At 40.6% G+C, this 27077-nt stretch overlaps 2 protein-coding genes across 4 annotated transcripts in view; both read right to left on the reverse strand.

The window, feature by feature from the left end:
- LOC124270415 (E3 ubiquitin-protein ligase TRIM9-like) overlaps positions 1 to 27077 on the reverse strand; it is a 41780-nt gene extending 14703 nt beyond the window's left edge. For both annotated transcript variants that reach the window (XR_006896760.1, XM_046705455.1), the window contains exon 1: positions 27018 to 27077. The gene's annotated coding sequence lies outside the window, so the exon portion shown is untranslated. The remainder of the gene's footprint in view (positions 1 to 27017) is intronic.
- Positions 6330 to 10314, reverse strand: LOC124270414 (E3 ubiquitin-protein ligase TRIM33-like). 2 transcript variants are annotated; one of them, XM_046705454.1, is made up of 5 exons: positions 10058 to 10314; positions 8703 to 9824; positions 8242 to 8298; positions 7716 to 7832; positions 6330 to 7576 (listed from the first exon to the last, which is right to left on the reverse strand). In XM_046705454.1, exons 2-5 carry the CDS (start codon positions 9799 to 9801, stop codon positions 6927 to 6929), a joined length of 1923 nt encoding a protein of 640 aa, XP_046561410.1. In that variant the 5' UTR covers positions 9802 to 9824; positions 10058 to 10314; the 3' UTR covers positions 6330 to 6926. The 2 variants fall into 2 exon arrangements, with proteins under 2 accessions (XP_046561410.1, XP_046561409.1); XM_046705453.1 differs by lacking the exon at positions 10058 to 10314 and having other exon boundaries at positions 8703 to 10037.

A 27077-nucleotide genomic window follows, 5' to 3' on the forward strand; every position in this document is an offset into this window, starting at 1 on the left:
GTGGCGTAAATCTCAGTTTAATGCTATATGCAGATGATGCTTGTGTTATTAGCACAACAGAGATCACCTACAGATTATATCATGAGTGATGTTTTACATTATGCTTTTAAAACCACGTTTCTCTCAGGTAATGTGTGTGTGTTCATGTAAAGATATTCATGAAAAGTGACTTGTTTCATGTGCTGTCTCTCAGGTATAGTTCCTGGTCATCTTGGATCCCTTTCATGGTGAAAGTAATTGCATTGTGTTTATTCAGGGTCTGTCTAATAGCCCAAATTCAGACAAAATGTCAGGACAATTCTCAGGACAATTTCCACCTTTCAAGATAAATAAATACAACAGTAAATAGTTTTTCTTAATTTGGAATAATTTCTTCTTACTGGAATTCTAATGTCTTACTGACATAAAACTTTAATGAACATTATATTGAATGTGGAATCTTAACTCAAGCACTTTATCAGGTAAACATTTTTGCTGCATTTTACCGTTTCAACAATCATTTATATCAGGCAGCCTTTAAAAGCATTTTAGCTGAATGGACGAGCTCGGTGCTACTTCTTTAGTGCAGTTTAAGATGACGTGCAGTCTATTTACAGAAAAATGTAATAATTTCCAAGACACAACCACGGAACAACCCATTTTCAACGCCAATCATGTCAACTTCAACGTCGATTCAACGTTTGATGACTACGTCTGGAAACATTTTCTATATTTCATACAACCACGGAACAACCCATCTTTCAACGTTAATGGCGAGCCATCAACTTCAAATGTCGATTCCACGTATTATATCACAAGCCCGAAAACTTTCATATACAAACTAATTTCAACCATGATAATAGGTCAAACTTAAACGTTCAAACACGTCCGATACCAACGCCTGACACGTCTGCTAAAACCGTCCCATTTTCTAACTAATTCTTTTAACGCCGGAGAACCCAACTCACCCTCAAACGTTGAAACGAACCGCCGATGTGCCCGCTGGGACATTCTTTCTATTGGTCAGCCTCACTGCGTGCTCTTTGTGCAACCTCCGTGAGGCCGACATGGTCTACGTTCCACAGCCGCTAAGAAAGTTGCATTACACGCAAAACCAACCATATTCAGCAGCGCAGAATCGCCCGCCGCTATAAGGAAAGCCTGGCCCGGATAACTGGCGAAAGACTGCTGCTTTGTGCCTTGACACGAACGCATAGACGGCTGTTTCTAAGGATACAATGTACCCGCTAAGATGCGTGTTGCTAATGCTGACGATTTGACGTATGTTAGCATTCTAACTCGCTGTTAGTTCTTTATACAGAATAGTTTTCCGTACATCAGCATATACTGCTAGGATATAACAGACAATCTACACAGAGCACCTACCTGACATTGCATACTGCCCTAGCAGTAACTAAGCCACTTTGTTAGGCGATATCAGGTGATATAAATATATGTATATGCACTCGGGTGTATGCCAGTCATTTTGTCGATAGCACAGGATAACAGCGCCTCGAAAAGACGGAGGAATGAAAGCGAGAGAGATAGGGAGAGAAGAGAGGTGGCCTGTGTCAGAGAGATGCGATATCGGGAAACTCGGGGTGTTGTGTGTGTTGTAGGGTTGGGTTCCATATATTATCGGGTGCAGGCCAGGGATTATCATTTAGTCTTTATCAATGCTCATCCAATGACAGCTGTCACATGTCTCTATCTAGCCAGAGTGGTTTCCTGGGGACTGCTGCACTTTTTCACTGACACCCGGCAGGTACCGCCCAATGGCGGCTAGTTTCTCACGCCAAACAAACTCTTTGCGGACAAGGCAGCTTGAACAGGAAACGCCTGAACGGGTGTAATTATATCTGAACATTTCGGCTTCATCCATAGACAGACAGATAATTAATTGTCTTCATTGCATTAAGGATATTTTTAAAAAAATAAAGTGAACATTTGAGAAGCTATGATTGTTTCAACCTGGTCTTTTAACTTTGATAAGGTTTTGAATAGATAACAATAAAATTTAATGGGCGCCGCCAAGACCCAACTCTTTCCTTCTAAAAGCCGTAAATACTTTACATATATTTGGCAAATTGTAGAATGGCGGGTATGACCGGTAGGGCAAGACATGCTTACCTTCTTCGGGAACACACTCAGTGTCATCACTGGCTTCTCAGTGTTCCATCAATATGGATTTTCAGTTATATTTAACACCATATGGATTTTCATTCTGAGATGTTCAAGACTGGGTATTCCTTGGCACCGTCCTTTTGTGTTTACAATGAGACACCTGTCGAAACGGCTCTGCAAATTAATATCCTCTTTGTATTTTTACGCAGACGAATTATATCGAAAATGCTCAATAACATACGTTTGTAAATGTATAGATTATACATAATTGGTTTGTGAATGACGAAATGTTTGTCTTGTAAAGGTATCGCTTCAGTATTTTTTCCTGGAAAATTGTTATATGTTCACCGTGCCTATTAATTTATAAGAAACGCTTATTTGTTTATTTGTAATTAATTTCATGCATGATCAAATGCTTAGAGTGACGCGTTACCACACATGTTTTATCGACATTTACGCATTCATATACATCAGAATTCGTAAGAAATATCCAAGAGCAAAATTTGATCACTTTAACTTGTACACTCTTTTATTTTAGCATAATGTTTTCAAAGCAGCCATTATCTTAAACATGAAAATTAATTGGGGTGCTATGAGACGCACCAGATGTCATGTTTACTTTCATATTATTTGCCGGTTCACACAATTTGCCCATCGTGTTTTGTGTGTTAATACCTCAAAGAAATTATAATATAGAACACATCATTAAGAACAACTCTCAAATACATCAGCAACGTAATCGCGCTCTAAATTTAAGTAATCATTTGCCAATAAGCAAATACTATTTTGACAACAATGAGATGACAGGCAAAAAGGAAAACAGTCTCACTTGCTACAACGTTTTGGAAAGAATATTCCAAAACATCAGTATCGTTATTACCAGCTGATACTCACTTTCAAATTATAATCCTAACACTTACTTCGTAAAACACATGATGATTCCAGACTTCTGCATGCCTGAGCACTTCAACCTTTGCGGTGTCTCCAACATGTTATGAAATGCTTCTGTATGACAGTCTTATACCCTGGTATTACCATAGTTGTGCAATGTTATAAAGTGCTTCTGTAAGGCAGCTTTAGACCTTGGCGTTACTGGAGATCTGCAATGTTATAACATGGTTCTGTATGGCAGCCTTATACCCTGGCGTTACTGGAGTTCTACAATGTTATAAAATGCATCTGCTTCTGTAAGGCAGCTGGCATTACTGGAGTTCTGCAATGTTATAAAATGCATCTGTTGGCAGCCTCATACCCTGGCGTTACTGTAGCTCTGCAATGTTATAACATGCATCTGTATGGCAGCCTTATACCCTGCGTTACTTACAATACAAAGTTGGTTGCAATGTTTATTTATTTAAATTTTAATATGCTTCCTGTAGGGCAGTCTTAACCTTGGCATGTTATAAGTAAAATGTTCATGTTTGGCAGCCTTATACCATGGTGTTACTGGAGTTCTGCAATGTTATAAAATGCATCTGTACCCTGGCGTTACTGGAGTTCTGCAATGTTATAAAATGCATCTGTATGGCAGCCTTATACCCTGGCGTTACTGGAGCTCTGCAATGTTATAAAATGCATCTGTATGGCAGTCTTATAGCCCAATGGCGTTACTGGCGTTAGCTCTGCAATGTTATAAAATGCATCTGTATGGCAGTCTTATACCCTGGCGTTACTGGAGCTCTGCAATGTTATAAAATGCATCTGTATGGCAGTCTTATACCCTGGCGTTACTGGAGCTCTGCAATGTTATAAAATGCATGTATGGCAGTCTTATACCTGGCGTTACTGGAGCTCTTGCAATGTTATAAAATGCCCTGGCAGTCTTATACTGGCGCTCTGCAATGTTATAAAATGCATCTGTATGGCAGTCTTATACCCTGGCGTTACTGGAGCTCTGCAATGTTATAAAGTGCATCTGTATTGATTTCCACCATTATGTTTAAAAGTGTGTCAGCACAATACCGTTTCACCATAGCTATAAACGTCTGAAACCTACAAACCAAACTGACATAAGACGGTGATTGTTTTTTAAAGAGGCATTTTACATTCATTTTGCACACTTCATTTGACCTCATTGCTTTCAATCTCAACATTGAGCAAACAGGAAAATAGAAACAAACACCTACAAACATCTACCATGTTGTGTTCAGGTCTCACGTGACGTTCTATATCAACCACTATCATGTTCAACGTGGCGGTAAACGACAACCCTCTCAACCCAGCACTCAACGATTCAATACCTTACTTCCTGGATTCTTTCTCGAGTCCACTGTCAGCATGTGATACGCATGCCTCATAAAGCGTTGCTGCACGTCATGTGATCATTATTTATTCAGACCTTGGTTTTACCCAAATATAGGTCAACTGTTTGTTTCATCGCAAGATGTATTGTCACTATTACAGTGTACAATCTGATAGTTTGGTTTGACTGTAGACACGGACGTTTGGTTGGACTGTTCAGGTTGTAAGTTGTATGGGGAGATTATGTGAGTGACTCGGAGTTAGCGCATGCAAGTTTTGTTGTATGAGCTCAGTGATTGAGAAGCTTTTCAAAGAGACTTTGAATATATTTATATGACTATAGTAATATTGTATTCTCATGTACCGCCGTTGGTGGTGTTTTGAGTCATAAATTGAATTGAATTGAGAATTCTAGCATGATTCAGACCTTTCAAGTTGTTTTCCCAATTTGTTGATGTAAATATGTTAATCTTCTAGTTCTACTGAACATTCACAATTGAGAACACATTATTCATGTAGTACCTGAATCTAGTGGTGATAGGATGTTGAACATTTACTAATACGTATACAGTGACATATGTATAAGTATAGCCTAGTCTGTCTCACAGTCCCTGTACCCTATTATTTTCCCTACTGACAAGCCCTCTCTGCAATGCTAAAGCCTTAAATGAAGCAAGTCTAGATTTCCTTTCTGGTCTCCCTGAGGCTCCTTTTCAATTCATATTTGTTTCTTACTATCACAATTATATATATTCAGAGACTAAACGATAGTCTACCAGGAGTCCTCACAGATTTGGACTATGTGACCTAGTTTACTGCTCAAAAGACGTTGGCAGTGTTCCTGTGTGATTCATCACCGACAGAGTTATGCCTACCTACATACCTGCCTACCTGCCTATCTATCTATCTATCTATCTATCTATCTATCTATCTATACCTATCTATCTATCTATCTATCTATCTATCTATCTATCTATCTATCTATCTATCTATCTATCCACCCTCCTACCTACCGGCCTACATTTCCTACCTACCGTCCTGCCAACATTCCTTCTACCTACCTGCCTACCTACCTACCTGCCTACCTTCCTACCTATATATACATGCTTAGATGCTTCCCCACCTACATTCCTACCTACCTACATGTACATGCATGTACATACTAGTGAGTTGCATGTTGAATAATTCATATAAGTATTATTACTGTGTCTGTGTTGTTGCTGGTACGTTCAATGGCGATGTCTGTGCACTGGGGTGAAGACAGTGTGTTTGAAACCCATAGAGCGTTTAGGGCAGCTTGACTATGTGGGCGAAGTTGAATGATAATATGTACAGGGGTTTACGCAATAGATCAGTACAGTGCAAAGTATGGGTCAGCATGACTGTGTGGTAGAAAGTTGGGAGGTTTACCTTAGAACTGGTGACGACCACATGTGCACGTCTCGTTTATAACTATGATAAGAAAAAAAGATATGGAAAATGTGCCACGTGTTCGTTAGGCGCAGTTTTATCCGTTAAAGCAGTGGCATTGATGTGTACACTTTTTCAAACTTGCAGGTGACTGTGGCGTGTTGTGGTTTACTTTTTGTTTGTATAGGATATGATCAAATCTTATGAATGTTGTTTTCATATAAAGACTTAACGCGTAGCGTGAGGTTTTAAATAAAAAGATTAGAGCTATAATAATTTCGTTATGTATCTCTGATTTTCCAACACAGTGTGTTTACCTTCATTCTTCCATAACCGTGTTATTAAGAATTAAGAAAAAATGCATACTGTGTTGGAAAATCAGAGGTATATAACGTGATTATATACTCTGAATGACTTTAATTAACCAGTCACAATCCAGTTTTTCTGAAGGAATGGCAGAATATGTATTCTGAATTCATATCTTGCTATCTGCTACTCCCTGTTATGATGTAGAGTTTTGAGAATGCATAAATGAAGAAGTCACACAACCCTTTCCAAATTCATAGGGGTCTGCTTTATTATACTAAGCATCATATATGAATAGCAAAAATATAAAATATCCGTGCACATAACATTACACTAACACCGTAGCCGCTATATGTAAGTCATTTAAGTTACACCTTGGACACATAGATAAACTGTTGATTAATTTTATCTGTTTCAGCCCCAGATATAAATCCATGACTGTTGAAGAGGATAGAGATATTGCATAGCAGATTTGGAGAATGTACACGTCATATTTTAAGCTAAAAGGACCACTCCTGAGGAAATGTTCACTTATAATTAACTAGTAGATCCTCGCAGTTTGCAAATCTAATGGCCAATGACGAAACATTTGTAATAAAATACACAAGCACAGGTCGTGGTTTCAAACACATCTCATCCAAATACCTGGCGAATCTGCTGACAACGTAGCTGCCTTGCCCAATGTCTAGAACAACCACATTGGTATCAAGAAAGCTGAAATACATTCATTTGGGCAGATACAAAATACTTTCCAAATATATGTGTATACAGTAGGTTAGTGATGTGATCAGTCACCCCAAAAAGAGGAAATAATTGTATGTTTTTGCAAACACGCATGTTCAGCCAGAATAGCTTTTGCTATTTACTTAAAGAACAGAATTCAATACTCCTTTCAGCATTTTTGTCTTTGAATTGAACATCTCTATTTCGCTTCCTGATACCAGCTTCATTTGAACAGCAGCAAGGGACGAATTGTATGCCCCAAACACTGGCCATTGATCATCGTCCAGTTCACCTTCGCCCAGAGCTACAAGCTGAACCACGTTGTTGAGGTCAAATACAGTAAGGATGTTCCTTGTACCGTCATACAGAAGCCCATGTCGTAGTGTCTCAGATGTTCCTGAACCGGTGGACAAAACGTTTTCATAGCATCTCAACTTCTGGCCATTGCTCCAGACCTTCGCACAGACTCCATCGTGTGCAGAGCAGTGCGCGATAGCGAGGCACCTGGATCCCACCTGACCACTCATGCAATAGTTGTTGTCCAATGATGCTCCTGTAGCCACGCCTATTTCCATAAGTAAGCCACGTTGGTGCATTTTAGAAGCCATGTCAAAGTCTGATTGTACCTCCCAATAGCTGAATTTGTTTTTGGGGAGAGGTGTCCCAGCTGTCGTCCCTACGTACTTTCTTAGTTTCCTTTCTGGAGAAACTGTAGTATTGACCAAGAAGCCTTTGTTATTGACGTGGACCTTGTTGATGTTGATTCTTTCCATGTCGAACTTCAAAGCAGGGTCTGTAATGTACAAGGATATTGTGTCTGTATAGCAATGGGTTGTAAACTGTCTCTTTTCTTGAAATTCTATTTCATATGAATCGTTATCAATCAGTCTCTATTGGCATAACGTGTGATAACCATCTGCACATCTACTTACATGATAAAGGGCCAGTGTCATCGATAAGCTCTGCTCCAGTGCCCTGTTCGTTTTCTTCGTTGCCTACTTCTTTGTTTCCGTTGTCGTTGTCCGGGTCCACGTCAATGGGCTCCCTTTCTGCATCATGAAATGTTATATCTTGTTTCGTGTGTTTACGTTTTCTTGTCAGGTTATTACACAACAAGTATTTGCTTTTCTGTTATGACCAATTTATAACGATGTAGGAAACATTGTACATATTGCCAAAGAACAACTGTGGTATGCAATGATGTCAATAATCAGTACTGATTCTGTCAGTATGTTATTACCTTATATAAGATGTGAAAGGTTACTGTCAGTAACAGTTGAAAACACTGGAAGGTAGTTTGGCTGTTTTAAGGATCTGAAATCGTTTGTGCCAAAGATGCGAAAACACATAAACAAGAGTGATCAAATATATTTTTCCTTTCCAGTACGTTATTGTTGTCAGTAGTTCTAAAAACAACTAGACGATGTCATCGTGAGATGTTGATCCATCAAATATTACCAGCTTTCACATGTCTGGCATCGCCTTTTTGATCATCATCTGCAATGCCTGGAACATCTGTAATCATAAATGATTGTATGTCTATTTACATGATCGTGGCAAGAACATATTCTCAATCCATGTGAATAACAAATGGCCAATTGATAACAACAAGTGTTATCCCTGAAAAAAAGACAGAATGATCACGTATTAAACATTAAAGGTTTCTACATGTACATAAAAGGAAGAATGCATAGTGTTTTGTAAGCTATCGCCGGTGTAGTTTAGTTCTACAAGACACAACACATATTTCGGTATTGTAATGCCTCATGGATGATTCTTTGGTGCCGTACCTCGTTTCAAAGATATTGTGATAGGTCACGACAAGAGCACAATAAAAAGTTATCCGACGCTCTTTTAGAAGAAACGCATATCTCTGTTGAGCTTCTATCAAATGAATTCATTAAAGGTTATAAGCTTACCTTTCTCAGGAGATCCCTCAAAATTGGCATATAGATTGAGGAAACTTCCATCATCCCCCTCTGTTGTCTCAATGTCGCACACGGTTTGTAGAATATTTTTAAGAGCGTGTATGTTTTCCTTTGAAAATGTTACATGCACAGGGACAAAGTCAAACACTTCTGCCCCCTCAGATAAAGCCATTTCAGTCCTGAACTTAACAGGCTCCTTCAACATCAGCATATCGCTCTTGTTACCAAGCTCAAGTAGTTTCCCTGTGTAACTATGGGTATTGTCGCATATACTGAACATCTGCTTCAGTTTGCTGCTGACCCTCCCAGCCTCATCCATCTCAGACAAATGTCTAAACTCCAGGGCTTTCGTCACTTCCGCTTCTCGTCTTGTTATCAAGTCACGTAAGCTGTTGAATCTGCTTGTCAACAAATCCTTCAATGTGCTGTGCCTTTTCCTCATCATCTCCTGTTTTTCGTTTGATTCGTCGATCAAACTTTTGACGTTTTGCAATTTGGTTGCTAATTTCATCTTATCTTCTTCTGTTTCTTTCTTCACAGCAGCAACAACATCATCCAACTCCTCACTCTGACAGTGCTTGTGATTGGACCGAGCACATTTTGAACAAATGAGGATCTCACACGTTTCATCGTAAAGATCCAAAGCGTAGGATTCGTGGTCTGGACAAAACGACTTCAGTGACTGCAAATCCGCTGCCACCATATCCTTCAGGGACACCATCCTATGTGTGCTGGAACTCTTTACCTGGCTGTGTGCAGCTTGACATGAAAGACAGAAGAAGGACTCGCATTCTTTGCACCACGATACTGCATCCAAATTATGGTCCTTGTTGGTGCATTTGATCTCCGAAGGCTTATATTGAAGAGTAGAAGCAAGGGTTTCTGCTTGAGTGATAGCATCATTTAGGAAAATGAATTTCCCTTTGTCAAATGACTCTCGGCAGAACAAGCATGTTATTGCCTTACCTTTAGCGCCAATACACTCAGCACAGGCTGAATGCAAACACGGAAGGAGGTATGGATCTGCACCTTTGTATTTGTATGGCTTCTTACAAACACAACAATGGAGAACTCTAGCCTTAGACGCCATGACATATGATCCTTCACCAACCACTGAATAGATACAAACGAGACAACACATTCACACAAGCGAATACCTATATATGATATGATGCCTATACATTCAAAATACAACACAAGTTTCATTCCACTCTAGTCAGGTGATTTCATTACAGCGTTTTCGACAAAACGTGTTTTAATTTTTAGAAGATTTTGACACAGAGTGACCCAGTAGTTTGACACAAATGTGGATGGGACACACTACATATGTGGATATAATAACTTACCCTAAATATTGTCAGTAGTCATTCTTCAAGCACGTACGTCTGTAGATTATTATATGATATTAATATACTTCCTGTGCGGAGAGGTCCCTCTCTAAAGCGTGTCTCCGCTAAAGCACACCCTTGCGCAAGTAACAACTGACTCCAGTCGGGTAGTTGTAATGTTGATCTAGACTTTGCTCTGCCCTGGTGCAGTGAAGTCGTATGACCCGTTCTGTTGATAGATAATGCGATAATACTGCACTGGTGTACTTTATTTAGCCTGGAGTGTCTGCCTCGTTATATTCTCTAGGGGCTAGGATATGGTTGATGTATTTTGAATAACTCCACGGGTACCCATTACATAAAGTGCAAATATTTCGGAGCCTTTCAACCAGCTGTGACTGGGTGAGTTTGTGTGAGGTTTTTTGTGCATCTATTCAGCAGCTAAACTAACAATATTTTTGTAATATACTATCTCCAAAAGAAACGCACATGCTGATGTTTTGTATTTTTAAAAATCTATTAATTACCTATTGTTTTCAAACAATCGTCAAAATATGTAATAAAAGTGTTGATAACATGATTATACACTATTGCACAAGTCAAACATCGACTTTGCCTAAAGAATGTTGATTTTGATGAGATTTATTGCAAGAATTAAAAAGGCATCGCCACAACGCAACCGAAATCTCCTTCCAAGTAAAATTGTGCAGCAAAGAGCATGCACTGTCTGGCATTAAAAACAGGTTATTTTTCGGAAATCGGCATTCGTTTTGAAGGGGTTTCAAGGTCAATCACTTCGCCACGTCTTGACGCTGCGACACGGAACATCGCTATTGAACGTATGCACGCTGGAGATTGAATTTTCTGTTGCCAGGCTTCTGAATGTTGGTGAGCACGATATCACTGCTTGCAGCTCGTTACAACCAAGCAGTCATAACAAATGACCGTCACCGTACAGGCGGACCTCCGAGTCAACACTGCAGGCCAAGATCGGTACATCCGGGTACTACATTTGCGTGATCGTACTGCCACGGGTGAGAGCACAGCAGCCAGGGTGCCAGGACTTCGAAGGATATCCGGTCAAACTGTACGCAACAGTTGAGAGAGGTTGGACTGAGAACCAGGAGACCCGACTTCGGGACCATGCTACGTGGTCACCATCGCGCTCAACTCCTCCGTTATCTAAAAGTATCCACTTGGTTGTATAGACATCCCCTTCTTCTAAACCGATGTAAAAGTCCATGTACTGAAGTCTATTTGTGGACGAGTTATACATGCTTGAAAATACAACATTTTCGCAATAGATTTCTGGGTTATGCGTTTCTGTTTTTAACAGTATATTTAGTGTTTATGACTTATCCTGAATGTGAGCACATATACTTTCAACTATGGGGCTGGAACTGGGGCTGGTTCTTCTGTTCCGTCCCTAGCATGGTGATCTGCCTTCAGTTGTTGGCGATCTATAGCCTGTTTTTATATTGCATTGTCTTTCAAGGTCAAACTATTTTAGATTTTCAGACTAGTTTTACAATAATATTTGTGAACGTTTTGTATGTGTTTCGACCCTTGAAGGTGCGGGTTAGAATATTGATCTTCAGTAGCCCATGCTTGTCGTAAGAGGCGACTAACGGGATCGGGTGGTCAGGCTCGCTGACTTGGTTGACACATGTCATCGATTCCCAATTGCGCAGATCGATGCTCATGCTCGATTATTTGCAGACGGCCGCCATATAGCTGGAATATTGCTGAGTGCGGTGTAAAACTGAACTCACTCACTCACTCATGTGTGTGTGTTCCACAGGTAGGTTGGGCAGTAAGTATACATCGGTCACAGATTGGTCATGTAACCTGCCAAATTGTATGTTGATATCTCTGACGATTCTCGGCCCTAGCAAGGTGATCCACCTTCAGTTGTTGGTAATCTATAGCCTGTTTATATATTGTATTGTCATATATAGTTACAATGTTGTAGAGTTCATTATCAGTTTAACGTATATCTGAACAGCACATAACATCATCAGTTGGATTCTGCTCATATTACCTTCAGTGAGACGTAAATGGTCTTGCAAATATGGAAGCATTTTCGAGCATAATTAGTTATTACGTGCCACTTGCGTGAAAATGTTCATACTTCCCCATTGTAAAAAGGTTAAGATATTTATAGCTATTGATCAACTGTCATGTCAGACTTCCTTTGTCAAGTTGTGTGATGATCGATATGTTTATCTTACATGGCTTTATTTACTTTTTGGCTCAGGTTGTCAGTAGCATAAGAGCATGGAAGCCTTTTTCTACTTCTGTGTGTGGATGAGGGGCTTGACGTCGCTGTTGGCAATATTGGTATGGACAATATTGTTTTGAGACGTTGATAATAGGTTCCGTATTGTGATCGATGAGAGAAGTGTCTGGCTACAAAGCAACGTGACAATTAAATGCGTTTCCTCGTATCAAATGCAAAAGAAAACTTAAGAAGTTTTGAGAACTGAAGTAAAGATTCTGCTTTGAAGCAATGTCTAGATTACGACTGGGTCATTGCCATTTGTTTTTATTACCGTCAATTAATGATGACACAAGGTGGTCGTAAAAAAGGTCACAACTTCACAAACACATGCAGGCCTTGAATGCTGTAAATCTAATAAGAAAACCTTTAGCAAGAATCGTATGCACCTTCTGGGAATGTTCGAACAAACAAATGGTCGAGTGAGCCAAAATAATGAGTGAGTGAGTGAGTGAGTGAGTGAATATCTAGTTGCTCGGCTCTAGACGTATCATCAGAAACACTAGAGGTTGACCATATAAGAAATAGTGATCCACTTTTCATTCTGGCCAGACATTCTTCAAGATTATGATTATGAGTGAGTGAGTGAGTTGGGTTTTACGCCGCTTTTAGCAATATTCCAGCAATATCACGGCAGGGGACACCAGAAATGGGCTTCGCATATTGTACCCATGTGGGGAATCGAACCCGTGTCTTCGGCATGACGAGCGATCGCTTTAACCACTAGGCTACCCCACCGCCCCTTATGATTATGAATATCATGAAACAACTGTACCATATTCTTTCATTTGTTGCACCCTGGGGATTAAATCTGAACCCACAAGGGGAATCAAACCATTTCACGCTGGTTCCCAGTAATTAATGTCCTAACCACTGGTTCCTAGCTTACAATGTGCTACCCATGACATGGATGCCTGATGTACGGCGACAAGGACTGGCCGATGGGCATATTTACTCCTTTGTCGTAGCCAGGAGTATGAGCTTGCATTGTACCAAAACCCCACCGCCACAGGCATCTGATCCTGAGGTAAAATGTAAGTCTGTGACGGAAAAAAGTCTGTTTATATAAGTCATTTCTGCAATCCTAGTGAATGACAAAGCGCATCATGCCTGTGCGAAACTGTATACAGCGGTTGCTCGGTCAATGATTATCAGTTGAAACCTCGGCCCTTTGAGTTATGCCAGAGGTTATGGCTATTATTTTGAATCTCTCCTGATGAACACCGAGCACGGACGTGATCACAGCCTGTCCGAATGGTGAGGCTGAGAAAGCCATGAGAGTAGGAATCCCTTCACTTGGGAAAAAACCCATGAATTAAACAGGATATACAGAAACAAACCAGAAGCGTGGACGCCAAGCATATTCCAAACACAAGATATGAGATGACACGATCTGCCGCTCAGTAGCCTGGCACATCTTGTCATGCTGTCGACGTAGTCTCTCCACCTCACCATCCTTCCAGCTAGGGCTGAAACGATGCATCGAACTATCGATGGATTGCAGTTGTTGTTTCTGTTGATAGCAGAAACGAAACAATATCGATGCATCGATAGTATGTGTGACAATCGATAGCTTAGTAATTGACTTTCGTTGATAAATGTGCAGCGCACAACTTTTATTAAATATATATGTTGTTTTGTATTTCTTTATTGTTTGGGTGCAGACTTGCAGCTTCATTGAGTTTATGTTTTAACTCTATACTTGATCTGGGTGCAAGTTCCTTGTCAGTTATTAAAAGAGACTGAAACTAGTTCAACTTGTTTCTGTTTGATATAAACTATACACTCATTATGGAAATGACTTCAAATGAGACAATTCAAGGAGAGAAAAAACTATTGCAATAGCATGGCAATAGTTGGTCGCAAGAGACTATCGCAATAGTTGTTGTTTTTTTCCACTCAATAGTCACCCCTACTAAGTCCCAATATCCGTCCTCATCTGCAGCCAGAGTTTGCAGTTTCTCACATATATCCTCAAACTCAAACTCACAATGCTTAGAAACACTGAACATAGAAGAGCATGTATGAAAGCCAGACTAGTAAAGTAGGCATACACGTATTTTTTAGTACCTCCCACATTGTCGCATGTGGTTCTGCTGGAGAAAGTCTTATCTTAGTCATCAATGATGGTTCATGTCCATTCTCCTGATGGAGGGATAATAGGGAATATATGGGGAATATAACTGAAACTGATAAACAGAGGTTCACGAACTACGGAAGCGTAGTAGGGCCACGGTGAAAATTATTTTTGGTTTTAATATCTCCTACGTAGGACTTACTATCTCCTACGTAGGACTTAGTATCTCCTACGTAGGACTTACTATCTCCTACGTAGGAGTTAGTATCTCCTAAGTGGGCATGGGTATCTCCTAATGGGTATCTCCTACATTGGACTTAGTATCTCCTACGTAGGACTAAGTATCTCCTACGTAGACTTACTATCTCCCTTCGTAGGACTTAAAATTTCCTACTCAGGATCTATCTCCCTACGTAGGACTTAGTATCTCCTACGTAGGACTTAGTATCTCCTACGTAGGACTTAGTATCTCCTACGTAGTGCTTAATATTTCCTGTAGGAGATGATCGATATACGTTTATATGGATTATTCTGAAACGGTCGACTAAAAGCCACAAACACGCACACAATCTCCTGTTTCACTGTTTCAGTCACTGTAAGAGTCTACAGTCATTCGTTTCTTTCATATGTGTTTCATTTAGTTAGAATCTACTATCATGTGTTTCAATTTACTATTAGAGTCTACTGTTTCCTTCACTATTAGAGTCATGTCTTCAACTAATTGTTGCACATTAGTACTGTGTTGGACCGACTGTTATACTTTACTGCCTTGCGTTCAGTCTGCTCTACTATTACGCGTTGCAGTTAGTTCACTGTTATATGTTGCACTTTCTTACACTTTACTATTATGCATTGGATATTTCAGAGGTCGTTGCACATGAATCATAATCTGCGTGTACAGGCGTGTCTTAGACTATCGGTGGCAATCTATGTGTACGTATCCCCTTATATTTATACAAATAACTATAATGACAATTCTTTGCCTTTTTGAATTTCGTATTGTTTTACGCCGCACTCAACACTTGTCCACCCCAGTCAAGTCAACCTGTAAACAATTACGAATAAAATGTGTGTGTGTGTGTGTGTGTGTGTGTGTGTGTGAATAGATGTATGTATGATAGATTAAACATAACCATACCCAAACCTCCATAACTGCAATTAGAACAGGGTCCACGTCACCCTAACGTAATACACACACAATAACACTGTATAGTAACACTGCGTTAGTGTCATGAATATTCACTGACTCACATTTCGACTATCTAACGTCCTGCATAGCCAAACATTTCTCAACTTAATAACCATCCTTAAAAGGATATATTAAGTACTACGTAGGAGATAGTATGCCCTACGTAGGAGATAGTAAGTCCTACGTAGGAGATATACTAAGTCCTACGTAGGAGATAATTAAGTCCTACGTAGGAATACTATGCCCTACGTAGGTGATAGTAAGTCCTACGTAGGAGATACTAAGTCCTACGTAGGAGATACTAAGTCCTATGTAGGATATATTAAGTCCTACGTAGGAGATAGTATGCCCCCCTTCACCTGTGTTGCAAGCACGAAGAAAGCCATTGTTCTGAAACATAGTTTTGTGTGAAATAGGCATTGCAGACATAAGCCACAGTACAATGAGCTACAAGGCACAACCACAGTCTTCAATCATATAAAGGAATAGTTTGTAAGTATTGGTAGGCATTGGAAAGTAATAGGGGTATTTGAAGATATTGAGAGGTGGTCGTGGGATATTTCAATGTATTAGGGAGAGGGAAGGGGAGGACTTGAAGGTATTGGTGGGTCGTAACTGTATTATGAGGTATTTCAAGGTACTGGCATGTTTTTGAAACTATAAGAAAACCAGTATGTGTTTTTGGATCCGTTGGGCTTTTCAAATATTCATTATTTTGAGGCATCAAATCTTCACTAGTTCCAACATCTTTCCAACTTACGTGACGACTGTTATATAACTTTAAGCTTGAATACTGTGACGTAATGAAATATGTGTTGACGTCATTTAGTGATAAGTGAACAGGCCTGGGGAATGTAATGTGGCAATGAAATGGAAACAAAACAACACAATGAACAGTGTTTCCACAGCGGTTAGCGTAGCACATTTTGCACAAATAAGATAAACAAATACTTGGTAATGACGATTATTGATCTGCTTTATATTCTCTTTTAAAGGGAGGAAATGTCTGTAAACTTCCGGACCTATAGAATCTGATGATACCCTGACCAATACAGACGATTCTCAACTTCAGACTAGTCAACCAACGGCGTCGTTTACTGTATAAAACTTCACCCTGCACATTTTGAGGATATAATAGAGAGGCCCCATATGCAGAATCCGACACGTACGAAGCCATGAATGGATATATGAATGCATGTCCATTAAATCTGTGACACATATAATACCCTTGACCTGTAATCCGTGTGGTCCTTTGTAAATGTTGATGTATTGTAGTCAGCCATGGATAATTATCATCATCAATGACTGAAAATAAGTTTTGGGCCACTTATTTCTCCTGTCGATTTCGTGTTTACTCCTCCATAAACCGGTCATTGAGCTTGGAAATCCAGCATAATAACACTTGGTACTTTAGGATAGGATTCAGTAATTCCTTTTAAGCCTAACTGTAAGACGGATCAAACGATATGAATTTATATGCGGAACAAACTGATTTCTTCCTGGTCAGGAAGGATATATGGTTAGTTCTTACCTAATCCTTTTCGCCGAGAACCAACCACATACACACAGATACTTAATATGTCTCAAAGGGTTGTCACTCGTAGTCGTGGTGCGCTGAAGTTGTCTGACCAGTTGACTTCTAGTCGAGGGAATACAACCAACATCTAAGTACCTTATAGGTTTTTATATGAATGTCGACTAAACAACATTTGACATTGAATCTTGAAATATACATTGTGTAAATCACACACAGAGACATAGAGCATTTAGATATACACAAGACAGCATGTTAGTATGTACAGCAACCACGTTCGTGTCAATACTGGATGACTGAGGGCACTTGATGCTGCACACTTAACTGACGCTGGTATTTGTTAATTCAGTATCGATCTAGACAATTCCAGAGATTGACAGTGGCGGTGAAACTTATGTCAAAGACTATGTCAGAAACATTCCTGACGGCAGGCTTACATAAGGTTTCTTTGCCGACGTAACTTGCTATACATTTGGATGATGGACTTATTAATCATTTACGAAGAGAACTCACCGTCGGCAAGAGATCGACGAACACTCCCATAGACAGTACGTGCTAGGATAGGTTTTACAAGTGATTCCACTCCCGATGGAATCGTGTCCAGCACGTGCTTATTTCTTCAAACCCACACATGGCAGTGTATGTATGTTTGTCTTTTGCATGATTTATATGAAGATGTTTTGTTTGTTCCTTGTCCGTATGTTGGGGACGTGTGGTAAACATGGTTCAGTTCCAGTGTGTAGAAGATTCAACACAGGTTATATCTGGGATTTCACTTTCTCAGTAAAGTACAGATTGTAGTACGTTTGTTAGGTTGAGTCCAATCTGGGATTCGAACCAACACCCTCATAGTCAGGCACCTAATCGTCAGCACAACAAAGTCAGCTATCTAACCCACTTAGCCACCTCAACTTCCACAAGAATGGAAGTCGGACAACTGGTGGTCTAGACCAAGGATTTTGTGTACCACTCTGACAAGTGCCAATTGGCACGGCAGCCACGTCGGAAAGCTATGGATGCACAATGTCATTTAGAAAGTAGTCAAATGTAACACAGGTTCTATCATGTTTGTTAGGTTAATTCTCATCCGATACAATATTCATCAAATGCAACATTCTTATCAAAGCCTAAATTGAATTCGAGCAGCATAACTTTTAGAAGAACCTAAATTATGTAAAAATTTTGGTATTTAGCGGAGCCCTGTAGCTAAATCGTTTGTTTGTTAGGTGTCGTCTCAGGACGTCGACCTTTCGATTTTCCACTAGTCTCAGGACGCTGACCTGCGGTTTCCTTTGAAGGTTAGGTTCTGATTAGGCTTAATTAGCGTTGCGGAGAATCTACTCTAGATGTTTGGATAAGGTGAACTCGTCGCACATGTCACTTCCAATTGATTGAAAAGTTTACAATAACACTTAGCAGCTCGCGGCAGTCGTTACTTGGTTGTTGGCGGGTTCATGTACAGAGTCAGCAAGAGAAAACGAGACTGGATATCTTGGATATGTACAGCAAAAGACTGCAAATCCACAGCATCAACAACGAATGACATCGTCATCATGGAGAAAGATGAACACAATCATCAAACTGTCACGAGTGATATTAAGGTAAGAGTTAAAATTCTTATAGATGTATAAATATTACTCAGTGATTGCCACAGTTCTGTCGAATTTAATAACAGTGTTTCAGTAAGATGCTTAATAAATGGAAAAGTTTAGAACCAAATGGGTAATGATTCTTTGTTTCTTTGTTGGACCCAAATGGTTAATAATGATGTGCCGTCTTGCCTTTGGTGCCAGCACAGGAGGTTAGTTATTTTAAAACAAATAGTTAGCTCCACCCCAATAGGTTGTGTAATAAAGGTGTTATTTTGCCCTGTATATTCAGTAACATTAATTAATGTATCTTTTCTTTTTCAGGTAGAGGACCTGTGGCTGGATACCTTGGCAACGATGCCAGATGATGACCGCTGCCGACAACTCGGAGACTACATGACCAACTTTTGGGTGGAGGGAGATCTGCATGACGCAATGGAACCACCACAACTCAGATGGGCCAAGAACAAACAACCACCTAGAAGGGTGGCATTCACGCCTGAAGAAATACGTCGGCAAGGCTCATCCAAACATTTTCGAGATTGTGTCGTTCCTGTCACGAGAACAGACCAACACCGAAAACAAGCTGGTCCAGTAAGAGGAAATACAGGGATTTGGAGCGACGACTGGATGACATCTGTCACCAGCTTGAACAAGGAACACTGTCCGTGAGGCAGTTTGCTGATTCAGCATCCCACCTATTGCATTTAGGTTAAAATCTGTGAAAAAATGTATGCTATATGAATTTACGATGTATTTATTAAAAATGCTAAAATCTGTCATCTGTTGTCATCTTCTCATTAGGTGCGCTCTCATCCGCATAATCCGGATTATCCTCCTCTAACAATTCTTTGATCCTGCATTGTCCTCGTAATCCATTATTAATTGGCAAAATGAAACTAGTCTCAGGACGTCGACCTTTATATTTCACTCAACCGTAAAGTTTGGTCGAAAGGTCGGCGTTATGAGCCTGAACTGTTTGTTATGCCACAAATCTGTCTTCTTCAAGCTGAATGGTGGAAATGTTAACACACACACACTCGTATTAAAATAAAAAGAAGACTCCGTTCCTCACTGAGAGGGGGTGAGGGTATATTGTCTGGGAATCAGTCAGGACATGTAAAGTTTCATTCAGAACTTTAAAATAAAAAACTTTTGTGACTCTAGGTGTTCGGGAAAGGGATTGTGCATCATATGTCTAGTGAAGATCTTTATAAGGTTACAAAGAAAAGTATTGCTTTTGCTTATCAACCCACTGACAACGTTTTCAATGCATCTAATGTGCATCGAATATTTAAAACATGACCCGTGAAGATCTAGGTTATATTAGAGGCGACCAAAGGGATCGATATTGGTCAAACACGCTGACTGCCGATTTGACACATGTCATCGTATCCCAACTGCGTAGATCGATGTTCATGCTGTTGATCACTGGACTGTTTGCACCAAACGTAGTTATTTACTTACCTTTACATAGTTGGACTATTGCGGAGTTAAACAGTAAACAAACACCAGGGCAACCCTGCTGCCTTCCTTTTGTCAGTTACCAGCCAGTGCATATCTACTCCTGGCTTCCCGCCTCTTGCCTGTACCAGCCAGCACCCATTGACTATTGGCCTCCCTATAAATGGTTTATCTTTATTATTTGTTTTACTTTTGTCGTTCTCACATGTACCCTGGCTTTCATTAACCCGATGAAGGACGCGCTCCAAGCAAGAGGGGTAAGTAAACACTGACATCTCCAACACAGGCTGTATATAAAGACAGGTTGACGACACCAATACATTTTCCATGTATTTTTTTTATCAAATTATGAACTTATTTTTTAAGTTACTTACAAGTACATACTTGCGAGCTGTGATAACACAAATATGTACACATGATACCCAATTTCCGTCCTTGAATCTTATGTGTGAAGTTAATCAAAGCTTTTAAACAATGTTCACAAAATCTACCGGCCAAACGCGTTCATCTAAGTGATTTTACGAACGGCTCAGTCAATTCATTCTTGTGCAGTGAAATGGTGCCTGCCACCGTCAGATTGATTGTCGGTATCATGGAAATAGCAGATGCTTCATTTTGACTATTTCAGTTACCAGTGACATTTGTTCTTTGGGGTCAGTAGAATTTATTATGTCATTGTATATATACTCTCATATAATTTATCCCGCCTGTTTATACCTTCTTCCATGTAAAGGTCTTGTGCTTTTTCAAAGTAAACCGGACGGCCGCTCGAGCAGGCCACTCAGTCAAGAGCCACCTTTCTGAGAAGTCCGGCCCGGCAGTGCGTATTCACTATCTACAGCTCTATGTTTATTGATCATTATCATGAACATCTTTCTAACGTCACGACATCACGACAGCACCTTGACAATCATCGCTTTCTTCTCCTCCGCATGCTGATGTCGCTGCCCACTACAAGTTTCATGCTGACTGTGACATCACCTGGGTTATACACCCCGAACATCGGCCACAGTGGTTCACTACAGTCTACATTGTCTAACGTCGACATGACTTTCTTCTCCTTCACATCAATGAAGACAATCTTCTTCCTGGCGTCATCATAGACAACACCGTAATGTAGTGTGTGATATGTCCCTGCTGTGTTGGGGAGAGTGTCAGGCAGATGCAGCACACGCTTCCCCTCCTTGCTTATCTTCCTGCATATCCCGCCGTGTGTAGTACAGTGGGCGACGGTCATACTGTAGGAGTGAGGACGTCTATCTATACAATGATGCACGTCCCTCTGCTCCACCCTACATACTCCAACCTGAAGGATGAGCAGGTTCTCTGAGAGTGGTTTGTCCAGACTGACCCTGTTCTCTACCTCCCAGTACTGGGGACAGCCATCCTGGGGGAGGGGGGCAGTACTGCATGTGCCTTCGTACTTTTTCAGTCTCCCCTTCCCTGCAAGTCTGGTGAACGACTTCCTGTTGACCAGGTCTCCTTCTGTGTTGATGTGGACTTTGTCGAGACTGACTTTGTCTTTGTCATACTTCAGTGGTATACCTACAACACACGGACATACTAAGTATACTACCCCTATATTACCAATATGTGCGTGACCACTCCTTAATTATTATCCTGATTGACCATTTGGAACAACTAGTGATCAATCGTATTACTACCACATATAATTTTCAAGGGAGTAGTAACCCGGATGGGATTCAACTTGACAAAAGTATGAGAATATGTACTTTAAATAGAAAGTGTGTTCCCAAATATAACACAATTTACAAGGGAGTAGTTATCGATCACTATAAAACAAATACTTAACCCATCCCTCGACCCCTCCCAAACACCCACTCACCCACTCACTCACTCACGCTGAACCACGTATCGAGCATTTTGATTGCTGTATGTGCTTAAAAGGATACATTATGTGGCTGCATGGCAGTTGCTAAACAAATTACCTTCAGGCTGCACGAGTCTACGAAATACCCAAGTTGCTCTGTCATGCTGTTCGTAATGCATAAGTGACTACTTTATCGAAGAACAGTGACAGAAATACTGAGCTTTAAGTAAGTGAATATTCACTAAACCCAGATATAGTCGGTCTAATGTGTGAAATCCTGTTCACAGGCTCACGGCGAAGCTAGAAGAATACAATGTGACAAGAATATGTAAAGAGAAGCTACAAAACTCTTTCCACATTTATAAGAAATATCGACTTATACACTTGTATGTATATCATGAGCATATGCTTGTTTCAGCAGTATTATAGCTGAACGATGTTGTTTGCAAACAAATCGAGTCTGGACCAGACCATCCAGTGACTGTCACCATGCCATACGATAACAGTAAACGCATCCGGTATGTATCTACAAATCTATTATGAATGTTGCGAGTATGATCCAAGCAATCAGGTTTTCATTCATATCATACAGATAACGCCCTTGAATTGGTTACCTTACGCAAGTATAAATACTTATCCTAAAACATACTTACAAAGAAGTGTCACAGGGGAGACATCTGGCATGCGAAGGAAGTGGACAGCAACATCGGACACGCGCGCTACAAAGGATGTATAGGCATTATATACTTGAACACACTAGGTTGCTCAAATAGAGACTGAGGTGGTGTAGAGGTGAGGAATAATGTTCATGTCGACCTTAACCCATTTCTGTTACGTGCTGTGTCAACACAGTGTTCAATGGAAGTTATTGGGAGTAAAGTGGGAATGATCGCAACCGTTTACCGCATAGCTGAGGCAAACATAATACGAGCAAACTATCAGCTTAGATCATGCCATGTTCTAGGTGTCCAAACTCCACTCATACAGGTTAGGCAATCTGCAGTTTTATGGGTTGGCAGTAGTGAGAGCATCTCAACAGAACAGAAAGTTCCACAGTGGCGATGACTTTTTATTTTATCATGTCGGAATATGAATTCATGGCGGGTGGGGCAATCATACCCAACATACGGACAGCTTAACATATATCATAATCAATTGTATTCTTGAAATCTATGTTTGCAGAGTTGAAGTCAAGCTTACCTAGAGATTCCATCGTTGACGTCAGCTCTTTGATCTGTTGATCGCGACTCTTTAAAGCCTGAATGAGGAATGAGATGTAGGAATCGGCACTCCATCTGATGACTTCAGGTTTTCAAGTGGGACGACTTTGTGAGATCGAGTTATCTTCATGTCCTCATGACCTGCTTGGCAGTGCTCACACAAGAGGGCTTCACATTCATCACACCAGGACATGGCTTGGTTACCGTCATTCTTGTTGGTACACAGCACGGCGGAACCATCAGTTTGGAGGAAGATATCTTTGTTTGCAACGACATCGGTAGGAAAATCAGTTTGTTCTTTGTCGAATGTTTCCTGACAGATGTCACAGGTCGGAGTATCAGAGGTGCCAAGATTTAGACATTCCTGACACACTGAATGGAGACAGGGCATGAGGCGGGGGTTGGAGCCGCCATATGTGAAAGAGGTGCCACACAAACTACACTGGGGTAGCTTCATTGCGGTCGCCATTTCTCTGTTTTGGTGTCATGCAGTCGTAGCAGCGCAGTCCTGAAAATATACAAACTTTTGCATCCTTACATTCAAAACTCTGCCCTTAGTAGTAAATTGTATGTGTATTCTAATATCATATCATATTGTGTTGATCGATGTCAAACGAGCATCCTGACTGGATATTTTTCACGTGTTTATACTGCTCATATACTGAATCTAAAAAAGAAGAAGTTATACTATTATATTGTTGTGTTTATATTGGCCTTGCAATAGGTCCTTTCAGCCGATCAAGGGCCAATAGCAACGCACCTTGACGTGTAACATGGTTCATATGAAAACACACATTTAATGATACATCAATAATTGAGTGTTGATTGAAACTATATATTACGTTCCAAAGCATTAATTGACCAGCTAAACTATGTTTCCTTTCCAAGCATTAACTGACCACCTAAAATAAAGATTTCCGAAGATGGATTGATTTCCAAAATTGTAAATTTCAAACAGAACAGTATCCACGTATCCATGAAGTGCGGTGACAGTAGTTGCGGTGACAGTGTAAAGAATGCAGCCACACATAAAGCCCCGCTATACTTGTCTTGGTCTCCATGCCCGTGTACAATATGGGGCCATTGTATGGAACGTAATCGTCGTAATCTCGAAGCTGAAACGTAGGGCGGCATGAGCGAACAATACTTGCACGTATAACTGAGTTCTGAGTTGTGAGGAAACTTAAACAGGTTAATGCATAACATGTTTGAAGTAGGGCTGGGACGGGCAACCCGGATACGCGGGACGGGTGGGTAATGAGTTGGACTCGAGTACCCATCTCAATACCCAGACCCGTTATGATCATGTGACTAATAGATTAAACAATGTAATATGTTATTCTTTCATGATAAAAAAGGTTGTATTGTCATTGAAGATTTAGACATTATTTACAGTCACCTGTTTGGAATATTACACATGATTAAGATATTGGAAAACCTCAAAATTTTAGCCTCCGAGCTGAAGAATATATTGCTATTTCTTGCACATTTGATGTCAGGAATTAACATAACGGGTATCGGGGTAGGGTAATAGGGGTGATATACCCGGGTAGAACATTTGGACCCGTCCCAGCCCTAGTTTGTAGGTACTATATATGCTGTAACCCAAAGGCCAAACAGTATTTTAAAAAGCACCATGCGAAACGTAATATACGTGAGTGCAACACAAACAACTAACATCTGTACAATATGTGTGTCTCAAGATAACATGCAACTCACTTGCAATGAGCATCGGTTCTTTTTCTGTCTTCATTTTACGACTGATCATTATGTCATTTAATATCTACACTAAGACGGCCGTCACTATTCCAATTAAATAAAAGGGGCCAATAAACAGCCATTCAAGAACTGAGTTGCACAATTTTTGCATTAGGTTGATCCTAAACTGGCGTTCAAAAGAAAGTACACAGGCAAAGATTTGGTCAAATAGCACAAAATTAACAATTGTTTAAAAGATAATTTCATGTGTTTATTGAGGCACATAGTCAAACAGAACTCCTCACAATAAAATGAAACTTTAAACGTGAACAGTATTGCCTTATGGTACTGTCAAACATGCACGGGGTCCAAATGACACATTTCATTATTGCAGATGAAAAGTTCAATGTTGATTACCAGACACCCAAATGTCACAAAACAGGTATCACATTCAGTATCTTGTATGGCCTCCACGGGCATCAATGCAAGCCTGTACTCGTCTCCTCATGGAAAACGTAAGTCGCCTGATGACGTCATTTGGCATTCTTGCCCATTCCTCATGGAGAGCATTTTCAAGCTGTCGTACATTAACGGGCTGCTGTTGCCGAAGTCGGAGTTGTCTTCCGAGATGGTCCCATAGATGTTCAATCGGGTTGAGGTCAGGTGAACGCGCGGGCCATGGCAATACATTAATATTATGGTGTTGGAGAAAGTCTGTGGTGATCCTGGATGTGGGGTCTGGCGTTATCATGCTGGAAAAGAATTCAGTAGGCAGTACAACAGGTCGCAACACCTCATCACAGTATCGCTGGGCATTCAGATTGCCATGAATTGTCACTAAACGTGTCTTCTGATCACCACAAATTGCTCCCCAGACCATAACACCACCACCACCAAAGGGGTAAACATCTTGTATACAGTTTGGTGCCAACCGTTCTCCCCGACGCCGATACACCCTAATTCTACCGTCAGCATGAAACAGATTGAATCTGCTCTCATCACTGAAGAGGACACGTACCCAGTTACGACGTTGCCCCCGATGCACAGTCCTTGTCCACTGTAAACGGTTCCTACGATGTAGAGGTGTCAAGGACATGCCACGGAAAGGTCGATAGACCCAGATACCAGCAGCACGGAGTCGCCTCATCACTGTGTACCTGCTGATGCGGTGACCTAATGCTGTCGCTGCTGATGACGTTGCCATCAACATTCGATTGCGTAAATGGATTATCCGCAGGTGCTGGTCATCTTGTGGTGTCGTGACTCTCGGACGTCCAGTTCGGGGTCGGTCAGCTGTCTGGCCTGTCTGTTGAACACGTCTGAACAGTCTGATTATGGTTTGTCTTGTGCACTGGAAGGTCCTTGCAATATGACTGTTGGACGCCCCCATCTGTGACATACCAATGGCTCTCTCTCTTTGCGCTGGTGTAAGTCTTGGCATTTTCTTCATGTGTTTATTGTCGTCTGCCATATCAGCATTGGGATGAGTGTCTTTTATACCCGTTGACAAGTTGATTGCATGTGCAAGAGGGAATAGTCACAATTTCCACAAATCTCGTGTTGCACGTGCAGCCACACATATGGCTGCATTTTGAACATTTTACCCCTATAGTTGCGTTTGTGAGATCTATTTTCAGTGCAAATCTTGATGAATTGAAACGAGCTTCATGTATGGTGAACAAAAGTTTAGGTGTGTACTTTCTTTTGAACGTCACTTTATATATCAAAAGGTTTGCATTCCTTTCATTTATCATTTCTGTGTGCTTTTGTGCAACACCCGTGAGGCCGACATGGTTGAATGTACAGTTGCTAAGAAAGGTATTTACATGTAAACCAACCATATTGGGCAGGGTAGAATGTCGTGTCGTTATGTGTGGCGTGGCTTGATAACGAAAGTAGCACTGCATATTTGTGCCTTGACACGAATGCATAGACGTATGTTTTATGTCACAATGTACCAGTTAAGATGCGCGTTGCTAATGCTGACGATTTGACGTATAAAAGCATTGTAAACGCAGTTATTTTTTTATACAGAACAGTTTTCCTATATCAGCATATACTGTTAGGATATAACAGACAATTCACATAGAGCACCTACCTGACATGGGACACTTTTAGCGGTAGCTGCGTTACCTCCGGATCCAGGTTGTTAGGTGGG

The sequence above is a fragment of the Haliotis rubra genome, unplaced genomic scaffold (genome assembly GCF_003918875.1).
Source record: "Haliotis rubra isolate DU_JTF1 unplaced genomic scaffold, ASM391887v1 Scf1514, whole genome shotgun sequence".
In the NCBI taxonomy this organism is placed as follows: Eukaryota; Metazoa; Mollusca; class Gastropoda; order Lepetellida; family Haliotidae; genus Haliotis; species Haliotis rubra.

Bases quoted from the DNA above. Each gene is read 5' to 3' on its own strand.
- LOC124270414 (XM_046705453.1), bottom strand. From the start codon at position 9,852: ATGTGTTGTCTCGTTTGTATCTATTCAGTGGTTGGTGAAGGATCATAT. The intron at 8,299-8,702 runs GTAAGCTTATAA...TTATGATTACAG, and splicing joins TGAGGGATCTCCTGAGAAAG to ATGTTCCAGGCATTGCAGAT. The intron at 7,833-8,241 runs GTAATATTTGAT...TTCATGATGCAG, and splicing joins TGCCAGACATGTGAAAGCTG to AAAGGGAGCCCATTGACGTG.